Below are 14,198 nucleotides of genomic sequence, written 5' to 3'. Positions count from 1 at the left end.
ACTTATGAAACTGGACCCTTGTTCTGAATGGAAACAGGCTGCCTGTCAGGTAGACGGTTAACAACTCGGTAAATACCTTTATCGTCTGGATTTTAAACATACTTCTCTTCACCGCGAGCCTGTTCTTCCTGGTGGATTGAGATTTGGTAGAAGAAGGAACCAAGCTGAAGCCATTTTGAGTAAAGCTTCCGTCTTCAATAGGGGTCAAATAACGTTTGAGTTCCCAGAACCTCCTTAGCTGGTTGGTAAGTTGCGTGCCCCACACAGTTAAATAAATCAGTGAGAACAGGATAAATGTTCCACATAGCGAGATGTCCCTAAGAAAGTCCTTTATCCCACAATCCTGATTGGTAGAAAACTGTGGTGTAACTTGGCATAGATGCCTGTAGTTTTGAGGCTTAAAAGTTTTGTAACATTCTGCTTGGAGGTCACAGTTCAACTCTGTTCTGTTCTGCATCTCTAATATATCAATAGTGGCTTGATTGCAATACAAAACAATTTTTGTTTTCTGTTTTGAGTTGGTGTTTTGAGTTGTGTTGGATCTAAATGGACTCATAACATTTGGTGCTTTGGCCCGGAATCCACTCACTCTACCCAGGTCCCTGATTCAAGGCCTCCAGAGGTAAGCCTGTTTCTGGTTCTATTTAGAGCACCACTGGTTGACTCACTGAAGGAGGCTGGAGGTAGTACCAGTTTCAGAGTCTAAGAGGACTGGGCACACCTACCTCATCTGCCTCCTGGGCCTCTCGATAGGGCATCTGGTATGGTCTCTGCTGGTGGGACATCTGGTTCTCCTCCATCTCCTCCCCCAGTGTATTGGTTATCCTTGGCAGGTGGGTTTGTCCAAGTCTGTCAGTTTGTATCTGTAGGTTGATTCATTTCACTGTTGTTGCTTTCTGTTTTATATTCAAGGAAATGGGCCAAACTTCATCTGCTGTCCACCCCTTGGTTTAGTCTTAACTCATTCCATGCTGTCACTACCACAGAGAGACCAGAACACTGAACCAATGCTGTTGCAGAATGCAGTGCTTGGGCTAGTGGGCAGCTTTCTCCAGTAGGGAAGCCAGCAGCTAGTCCCACTACAGATCTGCTGTTCCCATGAGAATTGGATTAAGCAAGTAGCTAACTGCTGCTCCTTTGAAATTACAACTGGGAGAGATCAGAAAAGTTTTGTCTGTCTGTTTTAAATCTGTAAATGCTTGCCTAGCAAGCGCAAGACCCTGGGTTTGGTCCCCAGCTCCGAAAAATAGAGAAGAAAAAAAAAAAAACTGTAAATGCTGTGGCCACTACATGTTTGCTTCTGACTGGTCTTAAATAAGTGAGTTTACTATGGTCTGTGTGTCTTGGTTATAGATTTTTGGTTTATACATTATTGGGTATGGTTAAAAATCTGTTGGGGTTGGGGATTTAGCGCAGTAGCAAGCGCAAGGCCCTGGGTTCGGTCCTCAACTTGGGGGGAGGGGGATTTGTAACATCAGTAACACAAAGTTAGTTTCAGATTATATAATTCTGGGCTGGAGAGATGGCTCAGAGGTTAAGAGGCTCAGAGGTTAGAGCATTGATGCTCTTCCAGAGGTCCTGAATTCAATTCCCAGAAACCACATGGTATTTCACAACTCTCTGTAATGGGATCTGATGCCCTCTTCTGGTGTGTCTGAAGACAGTGAAAAAAATATATATATATTCATTCTTTAAACAAAACAAAACAAAACAAAAAGGTTATATAATTCCTGTCCTGTATTAAAAAACAGGTTTATGGGGTTGGGGATTTAGCTCAGTGGTAGAGCGCTTGCCTAGGAAGCACAAGGCCCTGGGTTCGATGCCCAGCTCCGAAAAAAAGAACCAAAAAAAAAAAAACAGGTTTATAAAAGATAGGATTTAAAAAATATTTAAAGAGGTATTAAAGCTGCACTTCTATGCATTCATATACAAGAACGTACTTTACTGGCTGTCAGACTTTGAAACATAAGGGTAATGCACTTGGTACTGATATTAGAGACACTAAATTTTTTACACTGTTAAAACTAGGTTTTGCTTTCTACAAATTATGGTTGTGCTCTTTGGTCTTCTACATAATTCTGCAAATTATGGTCTTGAAACAAAAAAGGTACTTTATTTTGATATTGCAAAATATTGCAAAAACACACAATTGAGAGATTTTAAACTTCTTTTTTTTTTTTTTTTTTTCTGGAGCTGAGGACTGAACCCAGGGCCTTGTGCTTGCTAGGCAAGCGCTCTACCACTGAGCTAAATCCCCAACCCCCATTTTAAACTTCTTTAAAGAAAGTTTTGGAGTTTTAAAGAAAATTAAAAACTGGGTATTTCATTTCATTTTTTTAAAGATTTATTTATTTATTTTATGTATGTGGGTACACTGTAGCTGTCTTCAGACACACCAGAAGAGGGCCATAACAGATGGTTGTGAGTCACCATGTGGTTGCAGGGATTTGAACTCAGGACCTCTGGAAGAGCAGTCAGTGCTCTTAACACTGAGCCATCTCTCCAGCCCCCAAAACTGGATATTTTAAAAACAGCTTTTAAAATGTTTACATTTGTAAGACTATGGAACATTTTAAAGTTTATCAGATATTTTATTATAGTATCTTTATGAATATGTGATCTTGCTAAGTAAATAAAAGACTAAAACACCAGAGCTAAACACCAGAGACTAAAGAATTTCCATCTTATGATGCAGTAAGGCATTAACCTTAACCAATTGGAACAGTTTCTCAACCTACAGGTTACATTACTTTGAGGGTCAAAAGACCTTTTTACAGAGGTAGTCCAGAGTTGCCTGCAAATCCAATGATTATTTTATGATTAGGGTTATCACAACATTAAAAAACTATGTTAAAAGGTTACAACACTTAAAATTTGAGAATCAGGCTGGAGAGATGGCTCAGTGGTTAGAAGCACTGACTGCTCTTCCAGAGATCTTTAAAAGAACTGAGAAGCACTGGCTTTAAAATACATGTTACAGGGTTGGGGATTTAGCTCAGTGGTAGAGCGCTTGCCTAGCAAGCACAAGGCCCTGGGTTCGGTCCCCAGCTCCGAAAAAAAGAAAAAAAAAATGCATGTTATTCCTTACTTAAGGACTATTCAGGCTAACAGAGACTGACTTAAAGTTGTATGCTAACCTTCTTGTTTTAACTAGCCGTGTTAAGCTATACCAATGTGGAGAACTGAATCATACAAGAAAACTTCTGTGTTCTATAATGATATAACATGTAAGGATCAAGAAAAGTTCCCAGTCTCTTTATGGACTGTATTTATGAGTTAAAATCTTACCTTGACACTAAAAGAGCTTCAATTCAGAAATTGTTATTTTTATTATAAACTGTTAAAGATGAATAAGCTGTGATATGGTCAGAACTATATTTGTAGTCACGATAAATATTACTGTAATTAATGACAGGAAGAAGCCTTATTTAGCCTCCTGTTTTATGTTCTCCAGGTATAGCCTAAAGGAAATAACTAAAAGCAGACAAGGCTTGTTTAACTTAGATATGCTTGATAGATACTAACCCTCAAATCTGTCAAGAGATCTGCTGATTAATTAATTAGAAAAGAGATCTGCGGGGTTGGGGATTTAGCTCAGTGGTAGAGCGCTTGCCTAGGAAGTGCAAGGCCCTGGGTTCGGTCCCCAGCTCGAAAAAAAAAAAAAAAAAAAAAAAAAAAAAGAAAAGATATCTGCTGGTTATGGCATTTAAGATGTTTGGACTTGGGGCTGGGGATTTAGCTCAGTGGTAGAGCGCTTGCCTAGGAAGCGCAAGGCCCTGGGTTCGGTCCCCAGCTCCAAAAAAAAAAAAGAACTAAAAAAAAAAGATGTTTGGACTTACTATGACAGAGACTCTCAGATCCTAGCAGTGACCCCAAGGTCTCCAAGAAGATAATGGACACAGTGACAAAGAGCTCCGGGATTGTGGTAATCTACTGAGAAAGACTCCTCCAAGGCTTCACCTGCCGTGAGGGCTGGCCCGAACTATGGACAAACAAGACACTGGAGAGTTGATTGCCTCAGTTTACCTAGGCTAGATGAAGTCAGTCCCCTCCTACCTACCCTCCTCCTCCACAGGAATGTCTCTGGTGCTGTCCTAATACCTCTCTGCCCCCATCCTCATCCCCATAGAAACAACTGAGGCCTGGAATGACTGTCTAGGTAACGGACTATGGACTAATCTCTGTCATTTTAATTGATACATAGGCCATTTAGATTATCATTTACCCTTCTCAGGTTTCTTATCACATTGACTACTAAGCTAACTGTAGCTTTGTCAGCTAGGGAACAACAGGCAACCAGCTCCCTTCTCCCTAGGCAATCAACCACCTTGTTAGTTCATTAGTTAGTTCATTGGTTAATTATAGCTACTGGGTCTCTTTTTTTTTCTTTTCTTTTCTTTTTTTTTCGGAGCTGGGGACCGAACCCAGGGCCTTGCACTTGCTAGGCAAGCGCTCTACCGCTGAGCTAAATCCCCAACCCCGGGTCTCTTCTTAAGAAAAGGCAGACAGGTTTACCTTGCTCAGAGGCTTCATATCAAAGGATAAACAGGCTTCAAATGTGTATTTCTTGTAAATGATTGGGCTTAAAAAACAATTCAAAATCCATGCAAGGATGTAAAAACTTAAATAAGTTCTAAGGGTCTCAAAAATAATTTAAAATATATAAACACAAGCTGTAAAAATGTATTGTTATAATAAGATTTCAGATGTTCAGAAGTTTTTTTTTTTTTTTAAGATTTTATTCATTTATGTATGTGAGTACACTGTAGCTCTCTTCAGACACACCAGAAGAGGGCATCGGATCTCCATTATAGATGGTTGTGAGCCACCATGTGGTTGCTGGGAATTGAACTCAGGACCTCTGGAAGAGCAGTAAGTGCTCTTAACACTGAGCCATCTCTCCAGCCCAAGGTTCAGAGTTTTAACATTGATGAATGAAGTTCTAATAAACTGGTATTGTTGAGGTTTGGTCTGTTGCTATATATTGTAATGCTAAATACTGGCCCCCAAGGATGAGGAAATCCTCACATACCCAAGTGATGCTATGTAACCTTGTTCCTTAAAACTACTGGTTGAATAAAGATGCCTTCAGCCTATAGCTGGGAAGAGGAGAGGTAGGCAACGTTTCAGCTCCTGGGCTTGGAGTCTGAGACAGGACCACTTGAGGGAAGAGAGAAGGGAAAGAGAGGATAAAACACAACTGGGTAGGTGAATCATAAAAACATGGCCATGAAGGCTGACTAATTGGAGTAAGAGCGGCCCAGGCAGAACACAGAAGATTATAACTCAGGGTTATTAACAGGTAACAAGATAGCCATAGAGAGTTGGTTTCTGACCAGCTCTAATGCTGTTATGCCTTATTGTAAATGTAAAGGTTTTGTGTCTTTTGTCTGGGAACTGAATGATGGGGCGTGGGGGTGTAGAAAAACCACAATTAATATTCATTGCAACCATGGTAAAACTGTGAACTATTCAGTCACAGGCTCAAGATTTTAAGTTTCCTTTGGTTATCTTCTAAATATAGACAAGGATATCTAGAACTATTATCTCCTTTGATAAACTTAAATTTCTGTGAGCTTCAGGGAGACAAAACAGTCGTAAGGCTTGAGTCCACCTGTCACAGGTTAAATGGACTCCAGAGGGGGTTGGGGATTTAGCTCAGTGGTAGAGCACTTGCCTAGCAAGCGCAAGGCCCTGGGTTGGGTCCTCAGCTCCGGAAAAAAAAAACCCTCCAGAATGAGTACAGCCTAAATTTCTGCACCTGTATATTCCTGAGTGAGGTTATCCCCTGGTCTTGAAGTTTCTCTCCTTCTCCAACTACTAGAAAATTTTAACTTCTGTCCCTAGTCTATATTTGTCTCAGCAGATCTCTGCTTGGCTAACAGACACCATCCACAGAGCACCTATGAACTGCAAACTGCTGAGCTCTGAAAGCTGACTTTAAAAAAAAAAAATGTCCAGCTGTAATTGTCCCTTCAGCTGGACCAACTAATCCATTACTTCTGAAAAATGCCCCATTTCCCAGGCTTTGACTAGTTTTTCACCCTCCCTGGGTCCTGCCAACTGACACCTCAAGTTTGAGCTTGAAGTAGCTACAGAGAACAGAAGAGACTGCATTGTCCCTGCCCACTTAACAGGCTGAAAATGCTAAGTCAAAAGAAAATTCCCTTTGGGAGAAATTTGTTTTTATGCCAAACATTCTGGGATAGTCTGGGATACCTTAACAAAAATAAAGCAAAACCTGTTGGATAGGGAGGAACAAAGGAGACAAGCTGATAAATGGTTCCAAAATCATTTTGATTGGTCCTATTGGCTAACCACCCTGCTTACCACATCAGGACCTCCTTTTCTTCTTGCTACTCAGTTTTGCTCATGGTCCTAAGGACCCAAAACAATCCCTTCAACTCTGAAATAGTATAATCAAAGGTTTGAATAATGTACAAAGCCAAGGGAGGAATGGAAGAAAGAACCAGACTGAAGCCAGTTTGAATAAAACTTCCATTGTCAATAGGGGTGAAGGCTTCTGTTCCTGAGACCTCCCTGGGTAACTGACATCCTGCTTGACAGAAAGAGACATGTACCTGGGAACCGACATCCTGGTTGTAAGTTGAGATGGGAATGCTAAGCAAGTTGGCCACCACAGTTCAATAACCCAAACGATGGGAACAGACAGGATAAGTGTACTCCAAAGATATCTAAGGAAATCCCCTATCCCTGAATCCTAATTGGTAGAAAAATGCAACTTGGCACAGATATTTGTGGTTTTTAAAAGCCCTGCAACATTCTGGCTGGGGGTGGGATGGAACGGGGAGTTGCAGTTCAGCTCCGGAGTCTGCATTCCTGATCTATCAGTAGCGGATTGATTACATTTTTGTTTTGTTTTGACTTGCTGTTTGAATTGTGCTGGATCTGAGCAGATCTCGTAACATTGGAACTCAGAGGCTGAGCTATGCTTAGAACGTCCAGCCATAGTGGACCCCTCTGGGCCCAGAGGACACACAGGTAGGGCTAGGGCCTGGCTTTGCAGGAGGCTAGAGCCCTTCCCCTGGCACCGATTCTTACAGTGAGGTATGGATGCATAGGACCTGGGAAAAAGCCTCTCTGAGCGGATAACAGGTCTAACACTGGTTGCTTTGATACTAGGTCACTAGATTACTCATCGGCAAGCTGGCTCCGAGCCATTCTTGCTTCCCGCTCAGCTGACACAGCCATCCAGTTCACTCTGGGTTCTCTAGTACTTAGTGCTTAACATCCAGGGTTCAAATGCCCTCAAAGCACGCTGGCCCCAAAGAGCCTTCCTGAGCATCTCACAAGGAGGTGTCCATCAAAATGGGGGAGGTAGAATCTCAAATCTAAAAGGTTTCTGGCCCAAAGGGGATTCCATTTCTGCATTGTCGAAATGTAGTAGCTGGAGCTGGAGAGATGGCTCAGAGGTTAAGACCACTGGCTACTCTTCCAGAGGTCCTGAGTTCAATTCCCAGCAACCACATGGTGGGTATAGAGGAATCTGATGCTCTCTTCTGGTGTGTCTGAAGACAGGAATGTAGCAGCCAACATTGGGCCTAGGACTCCTGTGCCCACAGGGCTGAACATTCAGGACTGTTATGTATGCAGCCCGCCCATCCACCGAAATCCCAAAACACATCATGCCTACCTGCTCAGGAGATTCCAGGGCACTGCAAAAGTGCAAGTCAGGACCACAGGAACCAAGCCCCAACCCCATAGCCCAGAAAGCCTATGAATCATGTACTGGCCCAGTGTCCTTTATTAGATTGGAGCCTAAAGTCCCAAGGTAGGTCCATCTGGGCCTCCATATGTGCCCAGTGAGGGAAGGGTGGCTCCAGAGGTCAGAGAATTCTAGCCCAACACAGGGGCAGAGGACAACCCTAGACACCATACCTGGCAGGGGGGTAGATCACAAATCCAGCATCAGGTACCAAGAAAGTGTTTGCCCAGCCCAACCTGGAAATGGTTTCTGAGGTGACAGGGGCCCTGATCATCTCACTGTCCCATCGAGAGAAGCTAAGCAAGTGTAGGAAAGAAATAGGATTCTGGGTCCCAAGTCCACAGGGGAGAACAGGGTCAGGGTGGGGAAGGGAAAGGGTCCATACTCCAGAGGCTTCTGGTGGAGTAGACCTAGTCCAAGGCATCTGACAGCATCAGTCAGCTGTGTGAAGCTGCCTCCCAATCAAGGTGCAGGGTGAGCTGCCAGGTGTCGCTCTAGCAGCGCACGGTGTGAGAAAACTTTGCCACAGGCAGGGCAGGGCGCACGTTCAGGCCTATGTGTGCGCATGTGCACATTGAGTGAACTCTTCTGAGTGAAGCGCTTGGCACACACTGCACACTGGAAGGCTCGCACACCGGTGTGTGTGACCATATGTTTGAGCAGGTAGTCGCGTAGCGAGAAGGATCGCCAGCACACAGCGCACTGATGTGGCTTCTCCCCTACAATGACAAAGCAAACCACATTTTAGTTCAGCATGCTCTTCCTGGACCCTGTCTGTGGTAGGGACTCCTCTATTCTCCCCTCCTGAGTCAAGTCAGGAAACTTCTCTGGAATTCTGCTCTGCAGGGAACTCCTCTCCTGCACCCTTATCACCATTTAACTATGCTATTGTCTACCGGGGATCCTAAAAAGAGAACACTGTCTGGAAAGACAACCATTGCCTATTTGGGCTACATTCACAGATCTTGCCCAAACTCAAGGACTCTTCTTGCCCAACTTGCACCAGATTTCTCTATTCAGACCATTATTTGGTTGTTTTTTTTTTTTTCCCGGAGCTGGGGACCGAACCCAGGGCCTTGCGCTTCCTAGGCAAGCGCTCTACCACTGAGCTAAATCCCCAACCCCTATTCAGACCATTATTATGAGCCACTTTTATGGGAAATAATCCCATCTTCCTTCACCTCGAGCCTCTTCCGGCAGCTCCCACTGAGGAAGTTGGCAACTTTCCCACCAACACTTCCTTTAATCTGGCTACCCCAGGCTGAGACTTTCTCAAAGGCCTTGAAGGCTTTTTTGGAAAGTTAGGCTCCCACTTCCCAATTAACCGCTTTATAGGAAGGAGTCAAATTTCTAGGCTTTTAGGATTAACATAAAACAAAGCTTCTCGAGTGCCCAATCCCATCCAGAAACCAAATCTCCTAGGATCTAGGAATATGTGCGAGTAAAGGAGATTTCCTTTTCCACTCACCAGAGTGGATGAACATGTGCTTGGTGTAGTTTTTCCGAGAGCTGAACGTCTTGCGGCAGTGGCTACACTCATAGGCGGGTTGCTCAGCCCCTGGGGCACCGGGGGCACGCACAGGAGTGCCTGAGATGGCTGTGGCCTGAGCAGCAGGGGCTGCAGGCACAGCCTGTGTTTCTCCCAGCTGAGCACTGGGGGCTGCATCTGGCTGGAGCGTGGGGTAGAAGGGGGGTGGGGGTGCAGGGGCTGGCCCAGATGGAGTAGGAGGTGTTGGCGCTGGGGGACCAGGAGCACCCAAGTGAAAGGGAAAGAGAGCCACTGGGGGACCAGGAGTCTTTACACCGGTTGGGCGAGGCCCAGCCAGGGCACAGTCGGGTGGAGCAGACGTTTCTACCGGACAACCTTCTGGACCTCCGCTGCCTTCCTCATGCCAAGCGGACACATAACTATCTGGAAACACATCTTCAGTGACCCCAGTCCCCCGAAGGAAATCTCTTCCGGCACCACCATAATCAGTGATGCCAGTGGATGCAGGTGGATCTTCTCGCGCGCTGTCAGCTGCAGCGGTAAGGAAGCCCCCTGCACAGTCGGGGAAGGCAGGGGGAGCCTGGCCCTCACCCGGGCCGCCAACGCCTTCACCTTCTTCAGCGTCGGTTTCTTCATCGGTCTCATCATCATCCTCTTCACCTCTGTCTTCAGGCGCAGCAGTCAGCACTGGCTCCGTATCAGGCCCTCGCCTTGATGGGTGTGGGGGTGCAGGTAGCTGAAGACGCTGCGGCTGGCGCTGCTTTGCCAGCTGTCTTGCGTTAGGATGACCTGGGGACGACGGCGGCCAACAAGTGGCGCAGACAGTGGCGCAACTGCGCGGTGCGCAGTGGAGGGGCACCGGTGGTGCAGTGGCGCAAGGCCCGGGGTTGGGGACACGGGCACGGCGATGATCTGTGTGCACTCATCAATGACGGTCTGGATGCGAAGCACCGATGCTGCAGTGAGTACCTGCAGTGCTTCGCCTTGTGCCACCACTAGCGAGCCGCTGTACAGGAACTCGACCAGCTGGCGCACTGTCTGCGCAGGCACCACTGGTGGCACACGAATCTCTGAGTGGCCAAGCAACAGCTTATCCTGAAAAAAGGGTGAGCCTGCGGCCAGCACACAGCGGTGAGCACGCAGAGAAGCCTCACGGATGCGCACAGTCACATCACAGAAGTGACCACCTAGCCTCTGCCCATTGAGGGTCTCCAGTAGTGAGCGTGAAAAGTTCTGTAGGTGGATGTGGTGCACTGCCTCTGTGGCTGCCATCTGCAAGATTAGGAGACAATGAGGATGGCTTTTCTTCTTTTCGTCTCTAGTCTACTCTAGTCCAATATCCTTATCCTAGCACCACTAAGGCCCCAAGCAGATCTAGGATTACCCCAAGAACCAAGCCCATTAACTAGTATCATGTGGAGGTTTTCACAAGGGTTGGGATGGATTTGCCTTCTGGCAGAATGATTTTGGGAAAAACCTTGTTTTTTCTTTACATCCCCTGAAAGGTGCTAACTTTGGGCTTTCAGACTGCACAAGGGAATGTGAAAGACCAGTAAGATGAAACTCAGCGTAGTTTAACAATTCCCATACTTCTTATGAACCCGAGACTATCAGCCTGGCTGGCACTGATCATACTATCGTACTGAGGGACTGGACAAAGGAAGATATTCTTCTTCTTCTCCTTCTCTTTCTCCTCCTCCTCTTCTACCTCCTCCTCCTCCTCCTCCTCCTCCTCCTCCTCCTCCTCCTCCTCCTCCTCCTCCTCCTCCTTCTTCTCTCTCTCTCTCTCTCTCACACACACACACACACACACACACACACACACTCAAAGGAGCTGGGAATCAGATTTGTCAGTTAACCCATCAAGCAGATAACTCCAGGTCTATGGGCCTGTTTCTTATTCAGCAAACAAGGGTGTTTCACTTGGATCAGATTGCATACACTGCTCTAAAGGAAGAGAACCAAGATACAGGATACACCCTGACATCTATCCACTGTCCACCAGCCTGTCTCTCTAGGGCCATGGCCCCAGAGCAGGGCCCCATTAAATCCTGCCCCTTACAAAGGGACGACTGAGATCTCAGACTCAACGTTTCTAGAACCTTAACACAAAAACACTCTTCCCTTTGGCGCGGCGATATTTCTCCCTTTCTCTAGAGTATTGTATACATTGTGCCAGTTACCACTGGCCTGGACTGCTGGAAGCCACCTTGCACATCCCTTCCACAGCCCTACCTTTAGGCCTTTCCTTCACGCGGCAGCCAGGGGGAGCCTGCGAACCTAATTTATCTGGGTCCTCTATGACGATGTATTAGCTCTTAAAACGGACCAAGGCTTTGAACCTGCCTCTACCAAGCGGCCTCCTTTTTCAAATAATGTGCCAACCCATAACTCCTCAAAACCCACCTCACCTGACGCCCAGACTCCTCAGATGTAGCTGAACCTTCCTGGATGCCTCAGAACAAAGGCACACTCTCCCACATCTACTACTGCATTCTTGCCACAACTCCCTCGCCCATGCCATGTACCTTGCTCCATCAACCTCCCTCCCACCCTATGCCAGAGACCCCTTCACGCCCATTACATCTGCCCCCACCGTTTCCCGCCTCCGCACCCTTGCCTGCACCCTGCAGCGCCCTCTTGCGTTCGCAACCTGCACACCGATCCTCACGCGGGCGTCCCTCTCCTGGCACGCCCCAGCCTTCTCTGAGACTTTGAGGCAGGGGGATGCCCGCTCGACCCCACCTCCGACTCCTCAGGCACCAGGCCCTGCAGTAGCTGCCTCCTGCTTGTCAACTTGAAGGCCGCACTTCCGGGCCCCGAAGCGGAACCGATAGCCGCGGCGCAGGCGGAATGATAGTCGGGAGCACGTTTCCGGTGTTCCCCCTAAAACTAGGGAGTCGTTGAGCAGAACTTCCGGTATGGTCCGCGCCAGAACCAAAATCGCAGAGCTGGGGATGATAGAGCTAGGGATCCCTAGGCTGGAGCACGCTTCCGTCGTCTCCTGGCTGATCCGAGTGAGCTGTCAATCAGTCCTCGGGCCACGCCTTCAGTATGCTGAGCCAGTCTGGAGAGGGCGCTGGAATCCGGGGGCTGAAGGCCTGGACCTGTTCTGGTGGCTTTTCTCCTACACAGGAGAGGAAGTTTCTCTTGAGTCGCTTATGCTCCCACCCCAGAAGAAGCTTTGCAGAGCTTCCCTGCAGTCACCTAAAGAACACAGGCCCACCTTCCCAAGGAAGCGTCCTCATTCGGTCCTCCCACCTCACTCCACCCAGACTCCCAGGAATTCACTTCTCTATAAATGAATGGTTCTCTATAAAAGAACCCCAGCTTGGCCACAAATCAGAATGTAGGACATGAAGTGAAGTCGAAAGTAGTCAGATACCAAGCAGCAGGGACTAAGTAAGTGCCTAACCAGGGAGAACAGCCCAGAGAGTCATCCAAACGGGGATCCTAAGTGGTCCTTTTGTTGTCCAAGGCATCCGTGAACCAAACCTATCAAGTGGTGGGTTGGTCTTCCCTTCCCCTCTATTCTTGGGACAATCATCAGCCACCATGTAAGGTCAGGTACCAGTAAGTAGGGCTAGGGAGAGGCATAGAGCTCTGGGTCTCCTTGTAAAGTGGTATTGTGGAATCTGGTGGGTGGTGCCTCAGGGAGAAGATGTCAGGATGTTTTGTTTCCCATCCTGGACCCAAGCTGGACAGCTGTGTTGTAAATGTGTTTGAAAGTCTGGTGAAATGTGAGCCAGGGAAATCTTATTAGAATCCAAATCTAGGACTGGGAGTGTAGGTCAGTTGCTTGCCTTGGGTCAGAGGCCTTAGGTCTGATCCTCAGCATCACAGAAATCATGTGCACTGGGTCACACTTGTAATCCAAGCACTTGAGAGGTAGAGGCAGGAGGGTCAGGAGTTCAAGGTCACTCCCAAATATCAGAGTTGAGCCCAATGTGGGCTACACAGGATGGTATTTGAAAAAGAAAACTCAAAATTTAACAGCTAGGAATGCTGGCAATCCTATAACTTGAGAGGGAGAAGCTGGAAGAATGGGAATTTAAGACAGCCTCAGCTGTAAGAACCTGTTCATCGGGCAGTGGTTAAGAGCAGGCACTGCTCTTCCAGAGGTCCTGAGTTCGAATCCTGACAACCACATGGTGGCTCACAAACATCTGCAATGAGATCTGATGCCCTCTTCTGGTGTGTCTGAAGACAGCTACAGTGTGCTTATATATAATAAATAAATAAATCTTTTAAAAAAACTGTTCATCGGGCTGGAGAGATGGCTCAGTGGTTAAGAGCACCGACTGCTCTTCCAGAGGTCCTGAGTTAAATTCCCAGCAACCACATGGTGGCTCACAACCATCTGTAATGAGATCTGATGCCCTCTTCTGGTGTGTCTGAAGACAGCTACAGTGTACTTATATATAATAAATGAATAAATCTTAAAAAAAAAACTGTTCATCAAAACAAAACAAAACAAAACAACAACAACAACAAAAACAAAAAAACAAAAAAACAAAAACCACCCCAGTAAAAGAGCTGGGACAATGGCTTGCATGCATGAGATCCTGGGTTGAGGTAATTAACAGCAAAAGGACCAAGCATAATGGTGTGTCATCTTTATCTCCTCAGATTCTGAGCCCAAGGAAGAGACTTTGCCTTCCCCCACAGAATCACTTTCTTCATCCTGGACAGCCTTCTCTTTGTTCATTTCTCCTCAGCTAAATGGACCCCTCCTATGTGCCCATGAGGTTCCCCCACCTTCTTACTAGACTGCTATGCCACCCAGGCCCTCCTTAACTTCATTTCATTTTCTGTCATGTAAATTACAGCCTCCATCTTGGAGCCTCCTATAGTAACACACAGACACAGCCCTATCCTGAGTTGCCTTTGAGCTTTTCCCTGTAGGCCTATGAAGCATCACCAAATTAATCTGAGGAGTTCAGATCCTAAAACCATTCCCCCGAATCTGGGTGGGGTGGCATA

General features: G+C 46.6%; 1 protein-coding gene across 1 annotated transcript; it reads right to left on the bottom strand.

Annotated features, from left to right (window-relative positions):
• Window positions 1-7,742: 7,742 nt before the first annotated feature.
• On the bottom strand, window positions 7,743-12,247 carry Zbtb45 (zinc finger and BTB domain containing 45). Its single transcript, XM_032894435.1, is given in 6 exon segments — window positions 7,743-8,445; window positions 9,195-10,014; window positions 10,016-10,071; window positions 10,074-10,121; window positions 10,124-10,487; window positions 11,961-12,247. Coding segments are annotated over 5 exon segments (1,545 nt in total). The 5' UTR covers window positions 11,961-12,247; the 3' UTR covers window positions 7,743-8,188.
• Between the last annotated feature and the right edge of the window lie 1,951 nt (window positions 12,248-14,198).

The sequence above is a fragment of the Rattus rattus genome, chromosome 2, assembly GCF_011064425.1.
Source record: "Rattus rattus isolate New Zealand chromosome 2, Rrattus_CSIRO_v1, whole genome shotgun sequence".
NCBI lineage: Eukaryota > Metazoa > Chordata > Mammalia > Rodentia > Muridae > Rattus > Rattus rattus.
This window is presented reverse-complemented; position numbering and strand designations above follow the sequence as displayed.